General features: G+C 30.8%; 1 protein-coding gene and 1 long non-coding RNA gene across 2 annotated transcripts in view; one reads left to right on the forward strand and one right to left on the reverse strand.

The window, feature by feature from the left end:
• On the forward strand, positions 1-26987 carry LOC142331260 (uncharacterized). The gene is made up of 7 exons (XM_075377025.1): positions 1-123; positions 6447-6519; positions 12384-12436; positions 15113-15148; positions 21697-21814; positions 24887-24960; positions 26800-26987. Exons 1-7 carry the CDS (start codon positions 67-69, stop codon positions 26860-26862), a joined length of 474 nt encoding a protein of 157 aa, XP_075233140.1. The 5' UTR covers positions 1-66; the 3' UTR covers positions 26863-26987.
• Positions 1-27820, reverse strand: part of LOC142331105 (uncharacterized) — a 222281-nt gene that overhangs the window by 110697 nt on the left and 83764 nt on the right. The gene's annotated exons all lie outside the window — the stretch shown is intronic.

Below are 27820 nucleotides of genomic sequence, written 5' to 3' on the forward strand. Positions count from 1 at the left end.
AAAGTAGTTGTTTTTAGGTTTTCACGAGAATAAATTTTATAGAATCTTCATAAAAGAAATTAAAAAATGATGACTATATTTTTTATTTTTGCAGTTATCTTTCTGAGTTTTCATGGCAGCAATGTAAGTAAAATAATAAATGTAATTAATACAACATTTTTGTAGACAATGAATTATATAAATTATAGTAGAAGATACATAAACATATATACTAGTATAGTTCTCTAAAAACATAAAATTCGGGTTGTTCCGGGACGTATTCCTCAAATTTCAGGTACTAATTCAGGAAACCAAAATGAGCAAAAAAAGTTCATATCAACATATCCTATTTTACTTTGTTTTCCTTCTGGACTCCATTTTGTGATTTTCAACAAAACAATTATTTCTAAGGAACTGGTAAGCCTACGTTAAATTGGCCTAATCTAAGACTAGTGTCTTTTCTAAAAAATACAAAATTTTTAATATGTCATCTTCAAAACTTTCAAAATGGGGGCCATCTTAATTTGTCAATCTTCAATATTTTAATAACTATTTGTTTCATCAAATTTTTACTTATTACAAAATTTATTAAGCATTTTATTTTGAACAAATTACATCTCATTTGTAAAAAAAATTCCCTTTTAGCTCGCCGGAAGGCGGAGGTAGATTTCATTGGGGCTAAATAGAGGATAAAAAAGATTTCCATCTTAAAATTAAGAAAAACTTCAAATTTACTCAATACTACAATGACTGCATGTGAAAAAAATGTCACATGTTTAGCATACGACAAGCCCATCTTTACATAAACTGGCAGTTTAAATCGATTCGATACTGTACCTACCTATTAAGGAGGTATAATATTTTTTGTCTTCAAAACCCAATTATTTCCACCCCTGGACCAATGGTTGGTGATATCAAAAAACTTTACTGAGATAAGTTTTAGGCCCTTATTCAAAGAATAGTAAGAACTTTAAACAAATTCGATATTTTACTTAATAAGAAAGTTATAGGAATAAGTGATAAGCAATAAAGTTTTACTAAAAAGAAAGTTATAGTTATATTTTGTTTTTTTCAAAAAGAAACCCATTACAATTCCCATGGTCCGATTTTGGCGGGTAACAAAATGGACTGCGATTTTCGGATGAGATGAAACATTAATTGTCCAAAAATAAAATGAATAAACTATTATATAATTTTTCGGGTTTTACCCATTTACAACCCCTTAAAATTGAATAATACATTCGGTTTGAAAAGTTGATATTTTACGTAAAAATAAAAACAATAATTTACTTTTAATTATTAAAGATCTTTTACTGATTTTGAATAAAAGTCCATTTAAAACCACGACCTCGTTATATTAAACATAGGATCTTTAATTATTAAATAACAATAATATATATATAATAATAAATTATTCAATTCATTTAAATATAAAGTGATGCGTTGATATTAGTGCAAGCTGCTCTGTCCTATTCGTATTGTATTATAATATTAAATTTAAACGTGTCTTTCAGATTATAATTTACATAATCGTGCCATTAAAACGGCATTATTCGTATTTTTATAAATTTTGTTTTTATAAGATAGGCATTTTTAATATTATTACCTTCTATTAAATGAAATGTTTAATCTCTTTAATTTTTAAATAGATAATTTAATTTTTAAGTAGCAAATGTAATAATATTTTTTATTACTTTAGACCAGAACACTAATTTAAATTCTATTTTGTAATATGTCGCCGTTAGAATATATACAAAAAAAAAAAAAATTATATATATAAATAGAACCTTTTACTTCAGGGTTACGATCTTTTTTTCTGTTTAGCCTTCGGAATTTCCATAAGGTATTACTTGTGAGGATGAATAAGGATGGTATGTCTGAATGTGAATGAAGTGTAGTCTTGTACAGTCTCAGTTCGACCATTCCTGAGATGCGTGGTTAATTGAATTCTAACCACCAAAGAACACTGGTAACCACTATCTAGTATTCAATCCGTAAAAACGGTATTCTTGCCTTTGCCAGGATTTGAACCATAGAACTTTCGACTTCCAAATCAGCTGATTTGCGATGACGAGTTAACCACTAGACCAACCCGGTGGGTTTACCAATTAAGCCTGTTACTCTTCAAGATCTGCAAAATCGAATTGTTACAGCAGTGAATTCAATAACCAGGGACCAGTTACCAATAAAAATAATTTGGGACAATTAAAATAATTAGCAGTTATTGATAAATATAGATTTTTACATCCTCATACGAAGTAAAGAAAGTATTGTGATCGCGAAAAATTTTGGTTTTCAGATTTCAAAGGAAATTTCCATTTGACCATCCCTGAATCCATTTTGACTATTTTCAGCGTGACGTCTATAGGTAGATGTGTGCGTAAATAACTCAAAAACGATTAGGTGTAGAATGTTGAAATTTTGGATTTAGGACTGCTGAACCAACTAATTGTACACCTCCTCTTTTGATTGTAATCGACTTGACCATAAAAGCCCAAAATCCAAAACATTTGAAGTTTTTCTTAATTCAGTAATAAATCCTCATTGAGAGCTTTTCAACGACATATCATAAGTGGTACTTATTTTCATTTGTTCTACAGTTATCGCCAAATAAAATCTTAATGAAATATTTGGTTCTTACAAGGGGAAAGTAGTATCGGTTCGAATCCTACTTCATTTCCTTTTTTGTTTTAAATGTAAAGAACATAAAACTTTATTTCATTAATAATTTCTGATGTTTTTATATATTTTTTATTGTTATTAGTTAATTACTATTTATTAAAAAATGTTTTTTTAATCAGACGTTAATTATTAATAAATCAATATATTAAAATTAAAAAAATGGAGGTAAAGTCGGATTTGAATCGATGTGCCTTCCCCTTGTAAGATCCAAATATTTCAATAATTTTAATTTTATTTGGCTATAATACTGGAACCCATGAAAATAAGTACCACTTATGACGACATATATCTGTAAAGCTCTCAATGAGGGCTTATTACTGCAGCTACGAAAAAGTCCAAAATTCAAACAAATTTGGATTTTGGACTTTTTCTTAACTGAAGTAATAAGCCATCATTGAGAGCTTTTCAACAATATACCACAAGTGATACTTACTTTCATTGGTTCCCTGAATTATAGCCAAATGAAATTTTAATTAATGAAATATTTGGATATCACAAGGAAAAGTTTATTTGAACTTTTTTTTTTTTTTAAATTTAAATATAATTATTAATTATTAACCTCAGATTGTAAAAAAAATTACGAGTTATTAATGAAATAAAATTTTATGTAGATTTCATTTAAAAAAAAATGTGTATACGTTATTTAATAGGCGGTTTATACAAGGAAGTTACGTGATGTCCACATTCAACGAAATATTCAGAATAAAGAAATAATTTTGGGTCTCATGAGTTATCCGACCACCAGTATAAATATATAAAATAAAATAAAAAAATATATATATATATATGATGTGTATAAGGTTGAACAAAGAAAAATAATAAGTTAAAACAAATTAATATAACAAATTAACTGTTAATTGGGTATCATAGAATTACCTTATTTTGTAAACAACCTTATCCGCTGTTTAAACCTAACCTAAAAAACTTTCTTTCTTTTTGTTTGTTTAACAACTGGGACCACGGTTAGGTATTGCTTCAGAGTATGAGATGAATGATTTGTAGCGTGTGTGAAAATGCCTAAAAAATACCTAACTTAAAAAAACCTTAGGTTATGTTATGATATTTAAAAATTACTAAAAACTAAATGTTAATAATTAAAAAAATAATACCTAAAAAAAAAGAAAAAAAAAGTGATTTTCGGAAAAAAACATGCTATTAAAAAAAAAAGTAACTGAATTAAAATGCGTGTAAAGAACGTTTTAAGTATAATTTTCCCGCTGAATTTTTATAAAGTAATTTTTCTTTATAAAAGAAAAACACTCTTAAATTTGGAAACAAGATTTTTCTAAATTATTAATTATTATTACCAGTAAGTAATTTTACCAGAATAATTGAAAATAATAAAATTCCTATTTTTTAAATTAAGTCATTTTGTTAATAAAATGCCATTTTAGAAATACAGAGTGAGCAACATAAAACCGAACCCATAACGTAACTGCTGCAGCATCGATAGTATGTTGGAATGAAATTTTATGAATGATACGGATAAATTAAATAAGAAGACATAAAACGTAATTTAAATGTTACAGTTACTTTATTGTTACAAAAAATGTTCAAAATGTCCACCGTGGGCATCGATGCACTTTTGTGCTCAAGTGATCATAATGAGTGAGAGTCGTCTGATGCAAAACGTTGTTGCCAATTACTTTGATTTCTCGTTGAATTTTCACATTTACCCATCAATACTTGTGTATTATGTAATACTTGTGGTAAACTTGTGTATTGACGGTTCGGTCAAATAATATTGATCCCACTATAATTTTACAGGAAATGCACACCAAACACCAATTTTTCTCATCGAGAAGTAGATGCTCGAATATCTCGTGAGAATTCCTCGCCATCCAAAACCTCATGTTCTGCGAATTAACATGGCCGGATATGTGAAACCATGCCTTGTCTGACATGAAATAAGACGTCCGGACTATCTGTCCAGCTACAATGTTTTCGAGAAGCGATTTGCAATAATGAAGTCTTTTCGGCTTGTTTGTCTCCTTCAGTTGTAACGCGGTATGGTTTCAATTTTAATTCATGAAGTATTTTACGACAAGATGTGTATTTAACACCAGATTGTTGGGATAACTTGCGTAGTGTTTTTTTTGGACTGGCAGTAATTCTTTCAATATCGGCAATAGACTGTGGAGTCCTAACGGAAGGTTGCCTACTTTGTTTTGCATTTGAAACCGAACCTGTTGTACGTCACTTTTTAACTAAAGCGTGTATGCTACTCTTCGGTGTGATACAGGAATTCCGAAATTTTTCTTCGAATACTTGACGTGATTTTTCAAACGATCGGGAACGAATTTAGGCCTCAACTATAGCTATCCTCTCCTGGACTGAATAACGCATTTTACACAAACACAACTGTATTCACAATACTGCACTGACACGTAACCAACTTACAAACGGCAGCAACAATCAGTAGTAATATATACATCCACTAGTCACGGGAGAGTCTTTCATAAATAGTGCTGGATAACGGTTTCAATATGGGTTCGGTGTTATGTTCCTCACTCTGTATTATTTATAGGAGTTTCATATAGATACAACAGCGTGCGCTCACACACACACACACACACACACACACACACACACACACACACACACACACACACACACACACACACACACACACACACACACACACACACACACAAACTCTGTGGCTCACCCAAACTACTTTTTTAAAATTTATTTACGATGCTGAGATTGAACTGCTCATGCTGAACCAAAGGACTTATACATCAGCCTTTCAAGGTTAAACAGATTATTCTATATTTAAACGGGAAATATCTAAACTACCCAACATCATTAAATTACCTAAAGTTTAAAACTAACCTGATAAAAATTAATCTTTTAAGATACTTCTCGAAAAGAAATACCTTTTATTATCATTTTTTTATATTCATAATATATTGATTATAGGCGACCAGACATGAATCGCAAATCATTCCCGAAAAACAGCATAACGATTCTCATGCGACTGAGAAAAAATGCCTTAAAATAAGGGATTTATTCCATATTTACTAAGAAATTTAGTTTCGTTGCCGTTTTCAATTCGAGAAGAATTAAGTGGCCCGAATCATCACCCGAATCCTAATAAAATATGAGTTATTTACGAGTGACACGTAAACTCTAACTCTGTTTCGATAACAGGGACAATATAATTAATCTTAAGAGAAAGCAATTCTGATTAGACGGTTCTATTTTAAGAGCTTCAGACAGGTAATAACTATAAGAAACACTAAGACAAACCGGTGCAAAACAAATTAATCTTCCTCTCGCTCTTTTGAAACATTATATTAAAATTCGCTGCCTCCACTTAATTGGAAAAGGAAAATATTACTGTAGAATAACTAAAAAGCCGTATAAAAAAAGAAGACTAATTTTGGAATAGCAGTGCCTCTTTATTTCCGTTTTGTTAATTACCAAGTACGTAAAAAAAGCTTGAATTAAAAAAAGGCGCAAACAACCGCGTTAGGAATTCTTCCACAACGTTTTTTTATGCACTGTGCTAAAAAATACGTAAATGAAACCTTGAAAAACCTGAGAAAAAAAATGTGTAAACAGGAAAAATAAGCAACAGTATAGGAGCGGTAAAGTGTACTAAATGAGTAATGAATAATAAATCAAGTTGAATATAAAAATCAAAAATCTCGATAGTTAATGCTGATCTAGTAATGCTAACTTATTTTGGAGGGGAAATTGATGTCTAAAATTATAATCAATTATTCATCCAGTAATAACTATTATCAGAAAAAAATTCAATTATTTAATTTTTGTTTTAGGCCCGATTACCAAAACATTACACAGAAAAAATTCAGAGAGGTTGTGCGAATGAAATAAAGAAGATAACTCCAGGTAAGCGAAAAAATTATAAATAAAGTTGTCATAAAGAACAGGTATATACAACTAAGTTTTGGGTCACTTACAGTAATAAATTATTTATTACCAAAGTAATAAATAACAAATAAAAAGATAGAGTAACTCCTACAGTTTTTTCCTACACTTGTTTAATATACTTTTGTCACGCGGCACACATCCAACCGATAGGACAGTTTGTGCGATGCTTTAAATGGCATCTTCAGTAATGGAAGCTACAGCTGTTTCGATCTTGCGCCTCAAATCGAGTAGACATTGGTATGGAGCCACATATATAAAATCTTCTCAAATTTTTTGTTGTGCAACGAACAACTAAATCGATGCACATACTTTTTGATTGTATAGAAAATTTTCTCATCATTTATTCTTTAAAATTAATAACTTTAAAAAAGTAATTTTTATTAAAACTTACGGTTAAAGCACTCCTGTTACCCGTCGTTAGTGGACCTGCGATGATAATGATCTGGAGTAGTATGGAAACCTCAGGTTCTGGATCAGGCCGACCAGTCCTGAGCACAGGCCAGTGATCCAGAACCCGAGGTTTTCTTTCACGGAGAGCACCGCCCACTTTCCAGTTAAAGCCTCTTTTCACGGGTGCTAATTAGTCGAGAACTTCAGGTATGATCGAGCACCAATTTTAAACCCAAAAATTTTAATTTAAAAAAAAAAAGGGCGTGACTAGAAAACGGTACGTCCTAGCCCATTTTTAACGCGATTTTGAAAGGCATTCGCGATTGGACTTGGGCAAAGTGCCCAAGTCCAATCGTTCTCGAGTTACGCCCTTTTCACAACATTTATTGAAATTGATGCTGAAATAAAATGAACATGTGCTTGGTTAACCGTTTTAATCAATTTTAAATTAATTTAAAAATCGGACATCATTACTTTCAGCGAAAGCAAAAAGAAAAGATTCTACTTACGAAGGTTGTTTAATTACTTTGCTGGTTAAAGGTGAGTAATCCACTACATTTTCATATATTAACAAACAATACGCGATTGTATTTGGTTTAAAATTCTCTTGAACATCAATGTTAATTTTCAAATCAATAACGCCCATTTTTATTGATTCAACCTGTCATGAACAATCAATCACGTACAAGGGATATTTGTTTTATAATCTGAAAACGTATGTGGCGAATCGGTCAATTTACTATAGAATTGTTTAAACTCGATAAACATTTTGTACATCAACATTCGATCACACTCTAAATCCTCATATGGATAACAGTTTGAATTTATATTTTTAACGTTGCACGAATCAAATTCCGACGCATTCTTTGTAGCTTTATTTAATCTATCGGTTTGAAATCCTACAATAACGTATCTAGGTTTGTCCAATTGTGATGATGTTTTTACATTCCAAACCGTAGATTTTGTCTGTGGGACTATTGGATTCTGATGAATTTCCCAACTTCTAAACGGTATACGCAATTCGTCATTTTTTCTCTCAATTTGGTCAATTCCAACTGATATTGATTCGATACCTTTAAATATGGTACAAGCCATGCAATATCTGTTATTTCTAGTCTAGATTTATGATCTAAAACCGTGGCCAGTATAGCGTTTACATCATCACTAGTGCGTTTCAATAACAATTCTTGCCTGTTTATAATTATTTTCTTATTATCTTCGGCAAAACCCAACAACATTGAAAGGGGAATGAAACGTCCCATCTTCGTCTATATTAATTTTATTTATACCAGTAACCCACCCGGCTTGTTCCAACAATAGAATCGAATTGCTTGTTGTTGACATTACATTTTTCATAATAGTGGTCACGCTTAAGTTTTTCGTGCATTATCTCATCGAATAGAAAGGCGCCGGCAAAATTAACCAATTCTGATGTTGACTTTTTATTGTTTTCATCAACAAGTTTACCACGAATACGTAGAAAACTGTCACCCGGAACAGTATACTCGTCCGGTTGATTTATTCTTATTATAATTCTATCACCCGTTTTAAAGTTGTTTTCAAATGGGGTGTGTTTATGTATTTGTTTATATGTTAACGATTTGTCAGTAGACGCGACTTTTTTAACATTTAAACAATTCATCTCTATATAAGAAAAAAATATTTTTCATTTCAACAACTTATTGGTGCTTTATAATTTTCCACCGACGTTTTCAAATTCTAAAGATTTCAATTTCTTAATGCTTTCCTCTGTTAGTTTATATGTTTTTTTAACATCATCGTCATCGTCATCACTTTTATATGGCATTTCTAATGAAAAGAAAAAAATCAAATTGCAACAATTTATTTACATTCTCTCAATACGAACGACATGCTTACCCGTTCGCCGCGTAAATTTAACAACTGATCGTTTTCATCGGTCAATTCCATTATCAAGTTGGTAATTTCTTTTTCATCTATTGGTACGAATGTAATATAAAATGGACATACTTCAGTCATTTCACCAGGATCGGCACTCAGTGGGAAATCATACAAAATGCAATCTTGTTTCTCGTTTTTATCTCCACCCATAATAATATTACATTTTACACGTATTACATTTACAGGAGCGATATTTATTATTCGATCTGAATGATGTGTTTGATTAGGTTTGAGCCCCATAACCCAACAGACTGCCAATACTTGAATCTGTATCTGTAAAATCTATCCACACGGTGCTTTTAATTTCACATTATAACGCCTTTCTTCAATTTTCTTCATTTCATTTTGTATATATTCACCAACATCTTCAATTTCATAACTATCCGTCGGTATTGTTACGAAATTTTTCTTTGTAAATTCATAATTGTTATTTTCATCTTTTTTAACGTCTTTGTCAAACGCAAAACACAATTTACTATTTTTGTTTTCTTCAACATTTGGAATAGTGTTGGCCGTCATCAACCATTTTAAGCTAAATTCATATTGGTCTTTTGAAAGATCTATTGGAGGAAAAAATGTTTTTTTAATCAACGAATCGTTTCCATCAATCGACAACAAACACGATATGTCTAAAATGAGAAAAATAAAAATTAAAAGGTACAATTTATTCGGATAAAAATTCTAAACACAATCGACCGCAAATTACATCATCATCGGTTTCATATCTGTTGTAATTTTACGTTACATTAGATTTTCCAAAATAATTCATCAATTCTGGAGCTGGGTGTACGTTTCCTATACCATCAAAATAGTCTACATTATTATCAACTTTTCTAAAGCAAACTCAATGTGTACCATTACCTATTGAAAAGTCCAAATTGACAATAGCACATTCAATTATTCCTATCTTTTTTGGTAAAGCGTCAAACATAAAAACACCCCCGAAATGTGGAATTTTCAATCGTTTTGCATACTCTTTCAATTAGTCGTCATATAAAGCACGCCTCGGCATTGAATCGATTATTTTTTTTACTCCTCCACCACTTTTCTTTAATTTTAGTCAACCCCCGAATTTAAATTATAATTCCATCGCGTTTGTTACAGCATAGGCAGTCGCTCTTTCAGTCAAACTACTATCCGGCGCAATTACACGTTCCCAAGCTCTCTCAGCCAGTGCTTTGTCGGCTTGGGCTCTGGTTTTTGTATCTGAATATTTCGAATAGGCAATATCGTGTAATTTACAAGCATCATCCAACTTATTAACGCCTTTATCCCCACGTTTCAATCTTTTATCCAATTTCGTGCCAGGAACACAATAATTGTAACCTGGTAAATGCGGTTCAACTAGTAATTAATCTACAGCTTTATTCACCATAGAACCAATAATACCACGACCTTTTTTCTTAGTCTTGGTCTCGCCTTTTTTCTTCATGTCTATATATAAAAAAATGTAATTTTAATGTAAATAGACTATTGATATTACGGCTTTTAACTAGGAAGAAGCCGAAGCTCATATTTAAATGTCGGCTTTTAACTAGGAAGAAACCGAATCATTTGGTCACTCGAATTCGAGGCACCAAAATATTTCATGGTTTATCGAGTACCTTTAAGTTAGTCATTTCATTTTCTCGAATCATCCCCGACAATGGATTTAATTAGGTTCGCGATGAGATCTTCTGCAATGCGACCGTTTAATTCATCGTTATTACATGGCAATTTTTTCTTTAAGAGGTTCCAGGGAATCTTTCATAAATTCAACAGTTGCATCTGCAAGTTTCAATTTTTTATTCTCTATATGTTTTTTAATGTTTACATCAAGATTTGTCATTTCTTTATTTAATCGTACTAAACCCACAAACTTTTCACCGATACCGTTTGTATATTCGTCAAACATAAGTTTACATCTTTCATATCCATTAAAAATTCATAAATATCTACAAATTTTTTTCACCAACATTCCACGAGTGTTTCATTAAAGAACCACCTAATGCTTGTTTTGTATCTGGCATTTGAATATGCAACATCAATTCAGAAACAGATATTTCTTTATTTAGTTTGTGTTTCATTTCAAAATATTGTTCAATTAAATCATCAAAAGCGCTTTCAATAGACAACTTATTTTCTACGAAAAGTTTTATTTTTTCCAATTTGATTGATTTATAAAGATTTTTTCCATATGAGTTAATAGATCTTTATTATATTCACACATTAATTGCATAGTAAATGGATTAGAAGTATATTTTTTATGTAATTGTTCAATATCATCTTTTATATTGTCTAAAAATGTAGTTAAATCATTCTTGTTAGAGAGATTTTTGTAACAAAATACTAATTTACTAGCATTGTCAATTCGTTCAAAATTCATGATCTTGTTATAATGAAATCTAATTTTAACAATTATGTGTTATTGTTGTTATACTGGCACAATCTTCTTTAATGTATTGAATAATTTACTCGGGTTTAATGCTTTGATGTCGCTTTCGCTGAAAGTAATGATGTCCGTTTATAAATTAATTTAAAAGTGATAAAAACCTCGGGTTCTGGATCAATTTATTGAAGACAATGATTGATCTATAATTGAAGAAAACAGAGTCGCGTTTTGGTATGCTTTTTGCAGCAGATAGACGCTTGCATGGTGAGAATTTAAGTGGAAAGTGGCAGTGCTCTCCGTGAAAAAACCTCAGATTCTGGATCACTGGCCTGTGCTCAGGACTGGTTGGCCTGATCCAGAACCTGAGGTTTCCATACTACTAGTTTATTATTGATTTATTCACAAAATAGGAACTGTAAGTTAATTTCTTTATTGTTTTAATTAAGTTTACATCGAATTGATCCAGTTTACTAAAACAACGAAATAAAGATTTCATACTCAAAAACATATTAACACTACATTAAAAACGAGGTAGCGTTATTTCTATTTTTTTTTTTTTTTTTGAGTTATGTGGGCATCGACTAATGTGAATATCGGAATTAATTCAGGTATGTAAGACTAAGGAATACATATCCAAAGGAACATGGAACGGTTCTGCTGAACATTTGGATACTTCGATATGTATCATAGTTTTAGTAAAGGGGTAAAATGTTCCTTTGTTACTAAGGATAGCGAGACGAGCAGTGGATCCCAGCGATAGTTCTGGGGGAGCGGTTGTTTCTTAATTGTTTTAGGAAATTTTCGGTGCCGCCGAACGATTTAACTGCTGAAGTAACTTTTATCGAGTAATACCGGCAACACCAACCAATTCTACAATACAAATAGACAGTAGATTTTAAATTGTCAAATCAAGAATCGTAAAGCTGAGAAAAAAAAATTAATACAGTGGTTATTATGATTATTAAAGTGATCAAAATCGAATATTTAATTATTTCATACTTCTTCTTACACTCTGTCTGCGTGTCTGCGTGCGCGTGAGTGTAAGCGAGTTTTAATGTAGTTAATGCTTTCCATCATGCAACAAATAGGTTATTATTTAATATTAATTTTTTCTATTATTATTATTTTTTTTTTATTGTAGAGGAGAAGAAGTTAATCGAGAGTGATGAGTTGCCGGTTACTGAAGATGGAAAGGTAAATTAAATATACTTCATAATAAAGTAACTAGGAAAATCATTTTTAAAGGATTTGAATTTCCTTAAAATATAAAATCATTCATTTCCCTAATTTGGTTGCCGATAACAATTGAAATATCCAGGAAATTGTGGTAAGAGAAAATACGGGTAACTCTATCGATAGCATAGGATAGTAATGCTTCTCGGAATACTTATAAATGCTCTAACTTTCATTCGGAATTCAACTTTCAGAGACAAGTGTTCATGAAATCGTTGGTAAAAATTAAATTTTGTTTTCAATATTGAAGAGTAATTTAAAAGAGAAAAAGTATCTAAAACAATAATTTGAAAACACTAAAATGTTACAACCAAGAAAACTACCCAAAAAGTACTGAATTATAAACATGGAGGAAGAAAATAGAGTCATAGTCGTCTCAGAATATTTCCCCAATCTTAAAAGGACACCAAAATTAGCATACGAGGTGTGTGAGAAAAGTAATGAGTTGGTTGCGAGCGATCTGGCAACGCTGTGTCTACCAGTCTGTGTTATATCGGTTTTTTCATCCCTTCCACATGCTCAGTATGATTTTCAACTCCGTTCAGCCAACACATTATTTTTGACAGCGCCATCAGTAAAGTTGTGTTTTTGTTGTATGTTACGAAAACGGAGCATCGGAATTTAAAGCAACGTTGTTAAGTCAAGTTTTGTGTTAAACTTCGGGAATCCGCGAGTGTGACCGTTGAAAGGTTTTAATAGCACTATGCGGAACATTGCTTATCAAGAGCATAAGTTTTCCGGTGGCACAAATCATTTTTGGAAGACCGAGAACATGTTGAAGATCAACCTCGCTCAGGGTGAACTTCAACATCAAAATCTGACGAAAACATTGAGCGTGTGAGGATTCTTGTGAGATCATATTTTTCATTGTTATTATTTAATTAATATTTATTGTACATTTTTTTACAATCAGATCTTAATTATTAATAAATCGTTGTTATTAATATGACGTTAATTATATTTAAATGAAAAAAAGGAGATAAAGAGTTGGGCAGTGTATAGCTGCCCAAGGGGATTACTCTGAAGGGGATAATATTGTTGTTTGAAAAAAATAAAAACTTTGGTAAGTAAATAAATCAGACTCATTACCATTCTCAGACACCTCATACTTTTATAATGCAGTTTACTGATATTATCTACGATACCCGTGTGTGTAGTTTGATCAAATTATAAAATTCCATGTATTTATGTTAAAAATTAGCACTTCAAATTTTTGGCTAGCTGAAAAATTTTTCTGTTCACTGAAAAATAAAATACAGTATTTGTAATGAAAAGAACCTCTTTAACTTTCTAAAAATAAACGGACATTCAGTGGTGGGTAAATTAGTTATGTCTCTTTTGTAAATAGTATACAGGTTTAATATCTTAGCTTACAACGCTATTGAATTAATCGTTTTCAGCACACTTATGATATAAAATGAAAATATGGAATCCTTCTATCCAGTTTTTTCGTTATCGACAGGTTAAAGTTTTTTTTTATAGAATTATGGATGCAATATACATTTTGGGTAAATTTTTAAGTCGTTATTCAATGTATTAAAATATATACAGAAATTAGAGAATCCACGGTTATGCTGTTTCAAGGTTTGAATCATATTCGAAAGGAATAGTGATAGTTTATCTAAGATAGTTGAAACAACTAGCTAGCGTCTGTCACAATGAGAAGGAAACAAATAAATAAATATATAGTAAATAAATAGTAAATAAATATATAGTATAATAAATAAGTATATATATATATATATATATATATATAAAACAAAAAAGTATACTAAACTGGAAATACTGCCAATTTTAAGACTTTCATTTGCATTAGTTAGTATAATACAGTTAAGAAGATGGTTTTTCTGACGAGTTGAGTAGAGCTTTAACTAACTTTTCTTAAGCAGTCGAACTCGCTCCAGTTGAAATATATTACCGAAACGTATCGTGAATGCTTACTTAATGTATTCCAAAATTATGGATTTCCTTTCAAACCTTCCTGTTCTAGAGGTTTAATGTTATATCCTTTTAATCTTCTAATTTCATTAAATTTGTTATCTAGTTGTAACATAAAATCTTCAGTAGTGAATTAAAGATGGATTTCATAATTCTCATATTTATACGAGTATATATATATATATATATATATATATATAACAAATATACAACTTTATTAATAAAGGTGGTCAGAAATACTACTGAAAAACAAATCCGTTCTATAGAATTAACTATAAAATAAGGTAACCTATATTTAAGATCTGATGGATGGATTCGAATGGATTTTTTCGATCGCTTCACAAATCTAGAGCAGGTTCCTCGGTTCGGAACGCGTTTGGGGTTGCATTTCGAATTCTTATGACGAATGTTACGCAGATATATTTACATTTTACAATGGCAAGGTATGTTATCGAATAGTACCCGACAACAGAATGATAGCCGCGAATATTGTCTACAAATCAAAGGTATAGCAATTTCGGCGGGCCTGGAATATTAACCTCTAAGATGAGAGGCTACTGCTAACCGTGTCCAGTATTCCGACACGCTATGACGTATAACAAATTAATAAGTTATGTTACTGACAACTCTCTTAATAATACAGTATATATTAAATGTTTGTAAAATATATAACTTTCATAACTTTGTGTTTTTTTACAGTGTTACGTCACGTGCGGTCTCCGGCAAATTGGCTGTGTAAGTTATCTACATTACATACCAAAATACTCTAGTTATAATTTAATAAAATACCACTATAATTTTAAGTTACATTATTTTCATAATAATAAAAGTTTGAATGCTCTTTTTATCACTAAATCATACGAGTAACTTTTTAAGATACGTAAAAATTTATTCGTACTGAAAAAGGATTTTTTAGAAAGTTTATAAAACGTAAAATACCCACGTTTAATAAAGTCGTGAATGAAGACAAACCTTCCTTACAAGTATTCTCAAGAATAATAAGCCTATACTTTGTCGCATTTACAAGTATTGAGAAATTGAACGATTTCCAGTTGATTTTTTTCACCCGATCGAACAAGAATTTATAATAAAACATTCTAAGCCCGTCGAAACGCATGCTATAAAAAAAATCTTGCAAAAATTAATGAAGTTATTAAGGTTGTTGGGTTATTTTATGTTTGCACACCACATGGCTGGTTGTATGGGAATTACCACTGCTAATGGTAGTTCAATAATCCACTTAACTTAATCATACACACACACACACACACATACATATATATAAAACGGACGCAGGTTCTACAACGCGTGCGCGCACGATCCTGCAACAAGACAAACTTATAACACATAGACCCTTTCGTCTCATATATATACATACATAACAAAAATAATAGTTTTTTGTTTTTCTTCACAAGATAAACGTTTATAAAATATATAAAAAATAAACACACTCCGATCAAAGTGTATCTAATTAGTGATCATATGCCGGCCTCCGTGGCTCGAGTGGTAGCATCTCGGCCTTTCATCCGGAGGTCCCGCGTTCAAATCCCGGTCAGGCATTGCATTTTCACACACGCTACAAATCATTCATCTCATCCTCTGAAGCAATACTTAACGGTGAACCAGGAAATTAAACAAAAAATTACTGGTCATATGGAATTAATGTAACGAAGTTAGCAACAAACGTTTTAAAAAAAAACCGATCGATTGAATCTGTAGATAAATTGCACGCACGAAATCTATGGGAAATTCTGGGAGTGTTAGGTAGAAAAGGCTGAAAATAATAGGAGAGGTTAGATAGAAAAACTAGATGTACGTATCAAACGAGTAAATTATTTAAACATAAACAGGGTTCCCACCGAATTTTAAGACTCGTTTTCCTGACCAATTTAGTAAAAATTTCCTAACTCTCATAATGTTATGCTACTGCCGTTTACTCTGCAAAATATAAGTACATATTTTATTTTTTTCGCTGTCTCAAGCAAAACTTCGGCATAACTGCCGAACTCACGACTTTTAGGTAGATTTCATAAGAATGTAATATTATAATTATTGTAATATTGTAATGGGTACCATGATTCGACTTCTGGAAAATCTCGACATATCTTCGCGTTTCACAACCCCCAAATTCCAAAACCACCGTCAGCTCAAACGTTTATATATATATATATATTTATTTCACTTCCTTGTGGATAAGATAACTGCCGTAATTTCGCGCCAATCACTTTTAGATTGTTCATTAAAAATAACTCGTCTCAAAATCTCGGTCGAGTTCGTAAACGAGCAAAATCGGACCATCGGAGTGAAAATGGGGGGCTTTTTCGAAAAAAACAACAGAATATCGCTATAAATTTCTTGTTAAGTAAAATATCGAACTCATTTAATGTTTCTACTAGTTTTTGGATAAGCGCCTAAAACTTATGTAAGTAAAGTTTTCTGAAATCATCAAATATTGGCCCAGGGGGTGGAAAAAAATGGCGATAAGAACACAAAAAAATCATACCTCCCTTATTAGGCAAAGTATCGAATCGGTTTAAAGTGGGAGTTAGTCCTCTAAACATTACCTAAAATTTTTCTCTGAAACAATATTTGATATAATCAACCCTTAAGGCAACGGATGACCAAAATATTGCTGGAATTGTTAGAAGATGGGGCTTGTTGTACCCTAAGCATGTGAAATTTTTTTAACATGCAACCATTGTTGTATTGAGTAAATTTGAAGTTTTTGTTAACGTTAAAATATAAATTTTTTTATCTCCTGCTTAACACCGGTAAAATCTACCTCTGTCTTCCGGCGTGCCGAAAGGGAATTTTTTATTTATTATTGCATTCATATTTAAAGTTTATTGTTCAATAACGTTTTTTTACAATATACATTTAAAATCAGGCAATTGTTTCAGTAAATTACATTGCAAAACACAACAATAGGAAAAAAAAACAACAATATTTAATAAGTTTATTGTATAAAAATTAACATCATGGTAACTAAAAGTAACACAGATAAAGAATAAAAACTAACCAAAATAATTTTCAGCAATAATTGGTTGCTCAAAACGGTTTCACAAAAACTAGCCAACATTATTTTGCAAAGTAAAAACAACAAACCACTTTTAGTAAATTGGTCTGCATAAAAATGCTAAGAAACACAAATTTCAATTTAACAAAAAACATACAGAATGATCACAACGTATAAGAGAACTAAAATCACTGTGACTAAAAGTAATACAAATAAAGAAAACTGGAACAGAACATCTTACTTTGTACAAAAACAACCATTATCAACATTTACTTTTTTTTCGTCGTATGGGTAGAAAAAAGCTGTGCCAGCCGCCGTTAGGTCCGCACTGACGGCAGTGCGGGGCTCTCACCCGCTAAAAAAACTCCCCTCCTATCATGGAGGGGTCGCATCTAAGCCATACGGTATGTATGGCACTCTACTATCCGAATCCGTATGACCGGAAGGCGTCCCCTGGGGACGATCGACGAGCGACGACTCCGAGGAGCCCCCGCCATTCATCCCTTGGGTGATCAAGGGACGCTGGCCTCCCTTGATTACCAGTCATTGATCACCACTTTTCTATAGATCCGCATCTGCTTAGCCTGTCGTCGCCTCACTTCATTGGCCTTCTCTCCTATTATTGATGTGATAGTAGTCAAGATACATTCCAACTTGTTGCTATTGCTGAGCATCACCTCGATTATATTGTTGGCTTTCTCCACACCCTGATCCTCGAGCACTACTCTTAAGTTGCGCCATCTAGGGCAAAAAAAAAACACCACATGCTCTGCTGTATCCAGTCCGCCGCAATCGTGACAGCGACTTGTATGGCATCTGCCCATCCTGTACAGATAGACCCGAAAACATCCATATCCAGATAGGAACTGGGTAAATTCGTACCCTGTGTTACCATGCTTCCGCTCTACCCAGTTCCTGACATCGCTTATGAGCCCATAGGTTCACCTTCCTTTATCAGAATCTCGCCATATGTCACGCCAAGCCATTTAGAGACCGTCAATTGCTTCGTTTCTGTCCCGTCTAGCCACTATTGAAGCTCTCATTTGCGCTTGTTAGTCTATGAGCGGTACTCCAGCTATAACCGATGCCGCCTCGGCACTGATCGTACGATACCCTGCGACGATATGTATATTTAGCCTACGTTGTTGCGTAACCAAACGCCTCACGTTCTTGGCCCAACATTTACTTGGAAAGTATTTTGTCATTATTATTCTAACATATACAAAAAATAAAGAAAAAATAATACCTGATTACATACGTATTATAATGTACGCATAAAACACAGGGCACCTTTTCATCAATGTCTTTAGGTACGTAACATCGTTAGGTTCTTTAGTTTGCCCTTTTTTACAAATTTAATTTTGGCGGCTATTTGTTCTTCTTCTGGCAAGATTGTAACTGATATCTTTATGTTGACATTCTTCATGTCATTCCTCCCGTACCTGCAATCGATTCCCGTCCTGTCCATCAACTGAGTTTTCTAAACTTTGGTGAGTAATACTTATTTAAAGTAGAAACTCTGCGTGTTATATCAATAACATAGATCAGAACATTAAATAACTTATAATTGTTTACGAAAGAAGAGTATTACTTTTAAAGAGCTATATTTTAGTAACATCTGATAGAAAAAAATTAGGTTTCTATACTGAATTAGATATTAGTTAAAAATTGTAACCATGTACCAGAGAAAACACTGGTAACACTAAAACACTTTTCCATGGTAACATGTACCATGGAAAAGTTTTTTAATATCGTAAATATTTTCTTTTTTCTAAAATGAACCCTGAACCAAAAAACATATAACCGTCAAAATCAACAAAAAATTTTAAACTTTATAAAAATAATAAAAAATGCAGTTTTCCTACAAATAATGTATATTACTGAAAATTATATAAAAATAGATCCAGATAATTCTAAGTTTAAATTTTCAATACAGATAAAAAAACTGGAACATATCTTTATATATATATATATATATTTCTTGTGTGCGTGTGTATGAAAGTGAAGTCTTCCTAAACGGCTGGACTGATTTTGATGAAATTTTGTGTTTTTGTTCAAGGGGATTCGAGAATGATTTAGATTCACAATTTGGTCCACTGGAAAATGTTTTTTTAATTAATTTTTTATTTATAAGTAGTTGTTGATTTTGGAATGTTTTACATTGGATCCGGCAGACTGCACAACCATCGCAGTATCGAATATTCAATAATATTCTATTTTAATTTTAGTTTGTCCCAACAGTTGGTGCTGCGATCAAATTGAGAAAAATATTTCGTAATTTTGTGTTACAAAAAATCGCGAGAAAACAGTTTTTTAATAAATAAGAGGCTAATAAATCAGTTGGAAATGTAAACAAAGGAAAACCAATCAGATCAATGCAAGATGGCCGCTGTCAAACACAACGACCAATCACAACTGATTAAGTAACAAGTAGGCAGCACTGCGATCGCGTTTAGAATTGTGCGCGTATTGAGAAATATTATATTATTATTTATTGAAATAACGTTTTAAAATGTAATTAAAAAATATACATTGTGAAAATTTGTAAGGTACACAGTATTGAAGTGAAAATGTTTTTTTAATTTATTTATGTGTTGTTGATCTTGGGATGGTTAAGGTTCACAATTGAGTCCGGTAGGCAGCGTGTGGGAGGGCGGTAGGCAGCGTGTGGGTCAGGTAGGCAGAGCTGCGATCGCGTTTTAGAAGTTTTTTTTTTAATTTTTGGTTTATCAGTCAAACCCGGTAGTTGGTGCTGCGATCGGATTCTAGGAATTTTTTTTATTTTGTTGCTTTTTCGCATATCAGTTACTTGGGTCGTGGCTTAGTGTTGTTCTTACATTAAAATTCGTATTTAGAGAATAGTTTGAATTAAATCCGATAGGTAGTGCTGTTCTAACAACTGGATTTATTTACATTCTGAATTTTATAAAGTTAAAGGTGATATTTTATAAGGTTCCGTAATGTTTTGTAAGTTTCTTAATGTTCAGTATTAATTGTAATGATTTTGCAGCCACAACACTTTTCGTTAAAAAATTATTTTCCATCGAATACGGTGATTAGAGAGTGGTGTGAATTAAATCCGATAGGTAGTGATGTTGTTTTGCCATTTGGATTTATTTACATTCTGACCTAAAAATTTAAATTTTATTAAATTGCTAACGTTCAGTTTTTTAAGGTTTTATGAAACTTTCAATTGTTGTCATTTAATCTGTATGTATACTCACATCTAGCAATAGCGAAAGCATTGCCGAGTCTGCTAGAATTGCGCGCTTATTGAGAATATTATATTCTATTATTATTTATTGAAATAACATTTTAAAGTTTAATTAAAAAATGTATATTGTGCAAATTTGTAAGGTGCAGTATTGAAATGAGTATTTTACATGATTTTTCATGAATTTTAATGATGTATACACGTGCATTCAATAACAATCAACTTAACCTACAAATTTAAATTGTCAGTTCTCATTTGATTCTATGCAACTTATGAAGTATTGAACGGCTCTTTGAAAATAACAATTTAAGTTTGTAAAATAAATTATAACATTTATAAAATTAAAATATAAGTTACTTATAATATAGTTTAAAGTACATTTAAAAAATTTAATTTAAAATGTTTTAGCTGATTAATTTTATAAAAAATTTCTAAAATTATTTTTAATTTACAATTATCTAAAATTTGGTAAAATAGATGTTAAAATAAAGAATGAGAAAAATGATAAAAATTTCGACTAAAATTTTAACTACGTTGCTTTTTTACAGTGCTTTAATTTTTTTATTAATTGATTAATTAAGCTGTTATATGGTTATGAAACATCAAAATTATTAAATTAAAAAAAAAAAATATGTAGGAGGTACTTTTTTAGAATGATGTTCAGTGAAAATTAGTAGTAATGTGGATGAAAATTTATTAATTACACTAATTATTAATTTTACGACGTTTCGATTTTTTAATTCAATTTTCATCTGACATCTCAATATTTAGTGAAAATAAATATTAACCATACTACACATAATTAATCAATAAACCCATTACAATAATACAACAATCACAAACTGATAATATCATACTAATAGTCATTTTAATGAGATTTAGAACACATTCCTGCTAATTTTAACTTAATTAAGTTACTTATATTTATGTGTGTGCATTTATTACAGAATAATGCCGCGTCAGGACAACGTCTGTCGGGTCCGCTAATATTTTATATAAAACATATAATATTACAGGCAAGTAGGGATAAAAATTATATTTTTTTTGTTGCAGTTGAAAGATGACAAAATAAATTTAGAGGCTACTTTTGCGTATTCTGAAGAGCTTATAAAAGATAAAACCATAGTAGATATAATGATTTCAATTACGTCAAACTGCATAAAAAAAGAAAGTAAGTAATCTATTTTCGAATTTCAAAGAATTTTTAGACTGCACCGAACATTTCATTATTTCCTTATAACAAAGTAATACAAAAAATTCAATCAAATAATAGTAAAAAAAAAGGCTTTTATACAAAAAATAAATAACAAAAAGAAAAGAATTCAAACTAAAAAGTACAAAATAATTTTGATTTCAAGAAAATTACTTTTAAAAAGAATTTTCTATTTTTGCATAACTAAAAAAAACGCGTGGGGCGCGCTCTAATTATGAAGTTGTTGTATATGAAAGCGCGCCCCTCGTTTTCTATTTTAACCGAGCATAAATAGAAAATTTTTTTAAAAGTAATTTTCTTGAAAACAAAATTCTTTTTTTATTTTTTATGTTTTAGGAAAGCATTTAATAAAGTTGAACAGTTTTTCCTACATTTTAATCACAATTGCATGAAATTCTTATCGAATTTTACATTAATTATATATTTAATTCATTAATTATATTTTAATTCTTTAGCAAAATAAAAGAAAAAATATATATTTATATGCAGTTTTATTCTATATTATAACCTATAATTAGTTTTCATTATTATACCAATTACTTATAGTTAAACGAGGTGATTAGCGTACGTAAATTTTAGACTGTATTACATTAGTTATAATAAAATTGTTTTCAACAGCCACTTTTTCCCTTCCTGTTTAGTCTCCGGAAAAAACCCTCACGTATTACTTCAGATGAATGAGGATGATATATATGAGCGAAAGTGAAGTATATTTTTGTACAGTCTCAGGTCGACCATTTCTGAGATGTGTGGTTAATTGAAACCCAACCACCAAAGAACACCGATATCCGCGATCTAGTATTCAAATCCGTATAAAAGTAACTGCCTTTACTAGGATTTGAACGTTGGAACTGTTGATTTCGAAATCAGCTGATTTGCGAAGACGCGTTCACCAGTAGACCAACCTGGTGGTCTTCAACAGCTACCTGATCTATTGATACTGAATCTACATCCCAACCCCGTAGGGGAAGACACCCGCCTAGTGACGTTCCGGTCGCCACAATACCCCCGTTCCTTGGGGCCTGTTGTGCTTTAACGGGAGTCGTCTATCGCCCTCTTTTTACATCTCAAAGTAATAAGCCTGGCATAGTTGGGACGACACCGATGCAAATACTGAATCTACAGTCAAAATCAATCGGATCGATAGCTACATATTATCCTCCCTTCCTCACGATGTTCCCCTCCTATCGTATATAAAACTAGCAGCTCCCCGTACGGGAAACACAATAGCGCAGACGAAGCTGCGTCTGTGCTATTGCGTTTCCCGTAACGGTCGATCTTTTTATTTTATATTTATTAATCACGTAACCGGAGACAGGTGCAACCAGTCACACATACAGTAACGGTGGCAGTGGTTGTGGTGGTTGAGCCTCAGCGTCGAATAATTTCGTACCCCTTAAAATAATCGGAATTAAAAAAAAAACCCTAAAATAGTTTTTAAATATTTATTTCAAGAGTACTTGCAAGCCCAAATCTACTGAATATTTAATTTACTATAGCCGGGATCGGGAAAATTTACAATCATTTTTCAAAAATGTTTTTACCTTTCTTCATCCCCTTTCAAGGTCGAATTTCAAAATCTAAAAATTGATTTATTGACATGAAGATTACATTCCTTTGTTTTAGGGAATTAAAAAAAAAAACAGGGTTTCAAAAAAAATTCAAAAATAAATTTTAACCCGTGAAACTCGGAATGAAACAAAAAATCTAAAAATTGGATTTAGATGTTTACAATCAATCATTTCAAACCCAGTATACACATTGGTAGAAACGCACAGTTCACAATTCATTAATGTGTTTGCTTCAACCGGCAAACCTCCACTACTACATATATATATATAAATATACTTATTTTTTCGAAGATGAAATATATCCAAAAACTTTCTCAGTTATGCCAAGAAACATGGGTAAAAATTTAGTAGCGATGGATCGGGTAGTTTTCAATTTCCTTGTACGATGTAATGGAAGTATTGTGATCGCGAAAAATATCGGTTTCAGATTTCATCTCCTTTTTTTGCTTCCTTGTACGAAGTAAAGGAAGTATTGTGATCGCGAAACATTTCGGTTTTCATATTTCAACGGAAATATCCATTTTGACCGTCTCTAAATCCACTTAGTCTCGGCTAGTTTCGGCGTGACGTCTGTACGTACGTACGTATGTATATATTTATGTGCCTACTTATCTTGCCTAACTCAAAAACGATTAGCCGTAGGAAGTTGTAATTTTGGATTAAGCACTGCTGTAATATCTAGTTTTGCAACTCCCTTTTTTATTACAATCGAAATTAAAATTAAAATTTTAATTAATGAAATATTTGGATATTAAAGGGAAATTTTTTTAACTTTTTATTAATATATATTAATTTATTATATAAATATATTGATTTAATAATTAATAACCCTGATTGTAAAAACATTTTACAATTCAATGATTATAAAAACAACAAAATTAAAAAAAATTATTAGAGAAGTAAAATTTTATGTACTTTTAAAAATGTGTAAATGTAATTTAATAGGCATTACATATGTGTATATGTAATATATTTGGTGAAACATCTGATTATTTAATACTAATTGAAAATTATAATTTAGAATCGTATTATTTTTTAATTTTCTTAGCAAATTCTTACAAAAATTTATTTAAAAAAAAATCAATTTATTTAATTATTTGACAGAAAAATAAAATACATTTTTGAATTGTATTCAATTTAAAGTGATTGTAGAAGATTTTTTTCACTTGCGCCTAATATTCACAAGATTTCTAGTGTGGCGTATAAATAAAAGTTAATAATATAATTAAAGTATTCCGTTTAGTAAACTCCTGTATACTGGCTACTAATATTACTTTTGACCTTACGGTGTAAAATAATCAGTTTTATGTTGGATAATTTGGTAAAAAATTTATTTAAAATTTCGAATTGTAACTAAGTATGCAAAATAACTTCATTCATTTTTTTTTTTAATTACCACTTAGCATTAACACGTGTAATAATAAAGATATAATTATAAGTTTTAATTTTATTTTTTCAGATAATTTCGTTGCATACAGTGGTTGTGAGCTCGGATTTAAGTTTATACAATGCTTATTTAAAAATACTGAATTTGTAAGTATATTGCTAACCTTTATATAAATTTTATCAACACTCTAGGTTATTTTCTTTAGGATTTATGTTTTTTTTAGACTAATAATTACGATTAATTCTCTCATTTAATTTTATACATATACAATTATATAGATTATAGATTATATATAGATACGTAATAGACATTCAAAGGTTTTTATTATAGTAATCATGTACTGGATATCTCGTATAAACTTGTTTTTATGAAATTAATTAAGAAAAAAAAAATTATTTTTTTTTAAATTTAAATAATTCTTATTAATTACTGCGCCCTTTATTTAAAAGGAAATCTATGTTTATAAAAAAATAAATTAAAAGAAAATGACTGAAAATGAAAGAAATAATTTTATAAAGAATAAATATCCGGGTAATTAAAATTAATTACAACCGGTAACTTAAAGTTAATATTTTTATATTAAAACATATATATAATTATATGAATATATATAATTAAATTATTATAAGTAACGAAATTATATGTGTCAAAGATTTATGAAAATCCACAAACAATAATTTTATTTCCTGGCAGCATAACAATAGAGCAGCTATGCGGTAATATCGGTACACGGTAATATAGGTATACGGTAATCAATCAAAAAATGAGGTATGAGAATTTTTGCACTTCTCCGGGTTCCATTACCAGGAACCACAAAAAACAAAAAAAGGTAGGGGGGTAATATTCGTACCTAATAACTTATGTATGTGATGGGTTTATACGTTAATAACTTTTGAGTGGATCAACCGATTTTAATGAAATTTTGTAGAGGATTTGTGTATTAGGGAAAATTTTTTTGGTAAAGTATTGGGTGGTTAATATTTCCAAACTAATCATAATAAACATGATAAAATGCTAGACATAATAAATAACCGCTATTTTGATTAAGGTATTCTACAGTGTTTTACGTTCATATTTTTGTTTTACAACACCCGTTAAAATGGTTATTAAAATCCTAACCTTTCAATTTAAAACTGGGACCACTAGTGCAACTAGTGGTCCCAGTTTTAAAGGGTGTGTTGGCCTCTTACCGAAAGAAATATCGTTTCGAGGTAAGAGCATTTGTATATTCCATTTATCTAGTTTAATTGTTAAAATGTTATTTAGAGGTCGCTATACTTTATGAATACTATATTTGATATATAAATGGTTATTTTATTCATAAAAACGATGCAGGTCTTGATGACATAAACCCACCGGGTTGGTCTAGTAGTGAACGTGTCTTCCCAAATCAGCTGATTTGGAAATCGAGATAACCACATTAACCACACATCTCAGGAATGGTCGAACTGAGACTGTACAAGACTACATTTCATTTACACTCATACATATCCTCTGAAGTATTATCTGAAATAGAATTTCCAGAGGCTATAAGGAAAAAGAAAATGAAGGTCTTGATATATACTCGTGTATATATATATCATTATTATTTTCTTGATTGTTGTTTGTTATTCTTTGAAAATAAAAATATCGTTACAATATATCATTTATTATATGCAAGCATTTAAAACCTACACCAATCACCGAATTCTACGTTAAATAAAAAAATCCTCTAAATCTATTCTTGGGGTGATTAATATTCAATACATATTTAAAATTTATCAAAAATTTTCTATTAAAAAAAAAAAATTATAAAAAAATGATTGACAATTGGTCAGGCTTATAATAATCAACTTATAAAATTAGCGTTAGCTTATAATAGTCAACTTATAAAATTAGCGTTGAACGAATTTTAAAAGTTCGCTATAGCAGCTAAAATTTCAAAATACAATAAGCAAAAATAGTATTATATTTAGATTGATTCTTATTATTTTTATTCGTTTCAGGCAAAGGTGAAAGATTACTTGGAAGAAGAATATTCGCCCAAGAAGAATGCAACCCAAGAATAATGTAAAAAAAATTATCCAATATAAACATGAAAGAAGATTTAAAATTACATTGCCATAACAGAATGAAATATTTTGAAAATCTTGTTAATATTCTTTTATATATATAAAACCTTTTCAGAACTAAATAATAACAATATATTACAGATATTTTTCATTCTTTCTTTGCCAATCCATACGGTATTTTTTAAGAAGCTGTTTCATGTAATACAAAGTTTGGGGAAAAAGTTATTTTTTATTGCAGTCACTAGTTTCAGCGGGGAGGGAGAGCATAGTGGAATGTAACCTTAACTCGTATTGGTTGCGTTTGATTCACCGTTTTGCTGCCGTTGCAACCGGTCATTGTTCACCAGTCGTGAAAATAAAACGTATGAGTAATTGACTTGTTTTCGTTGAAACTGGTTGAACAGAGAATCTGCATTAAATTTTATCAGAAATTTGGTAACACGTTATCAAAGACAATAAGGAAGATTCAAATACCTTTTGTGAAGAAACTACGGGTGTTACACAAATTAAAGTGCTACCGCCGCTTCCAATACGACCGAACATCTGTTGAAAGTGACGAATACTCTAGCAGAATTTCCACCAACCAAAATTCCGAAAAAATTGAGCGAGTTCGACAGATGATGATGAATAATCATCGAATAACAATTACAGAGCTTAAGATGAAGTAGGAATTGCATTAGTGTAACTGATTTTAACGGAAAATTTTGGATTGCGGCAAGTAGCAGAAAAATTTGTCCCAAAACTTTATACTCATGAACAAAAGGCAAAACGATTACAAGTAGCACAAAACATGCTGAAATGTGTTAATATTGATTTTATGAAAAAAAATAATAACCGGAGATGAAACATGGATCAATGGCTATGTCCGAGAGATCAAGACACAGTCATCCCATTGAAAAGCTCCAAGTTCTCAGTGGTAAAAAAAGCCAGGCAATCATCAAGAAATATGAAGGTC

Source organism: Lycorma delicatula, chromosome 10 (assembly GCF_047948215.1).
Source record: "Lycorma delicatula isolate Av1 chromosome 10, ASM4794821v1, whole genome shotgun sequence".
Lineage (NCBI taxonomy): Eukaryota > Metazoa > Arthropoda > Insecta > Hemiptera > Fulgoridae > Lycorma > Lycorma delicatula.

Excerpts from the sequence above, each read along its gene's own strand:
- LOC142331260 (XM_075377025.1), top strand. The coding sequence starts at position 67 with ATGATGACTATATTTTTTATTTTTGCAGTTATCTTTCTGAGTTTTCAT. Across the intron at positions 124-6,446 it reads TGAGTTTTCATGGCAGCAAT|GCCCGATTACCAAAACATTA; the intron begins GTAAGTAAAATA and ends TTTTTGTTTTAG. Across the intron at positions 12,437-15,112 it reads CGGTTACTGAAGATGGAAAG|TGTTACGTCACGTGCGGTCT; the intron begins GTAAATTAAATA and ends GTTTTTTTACAG.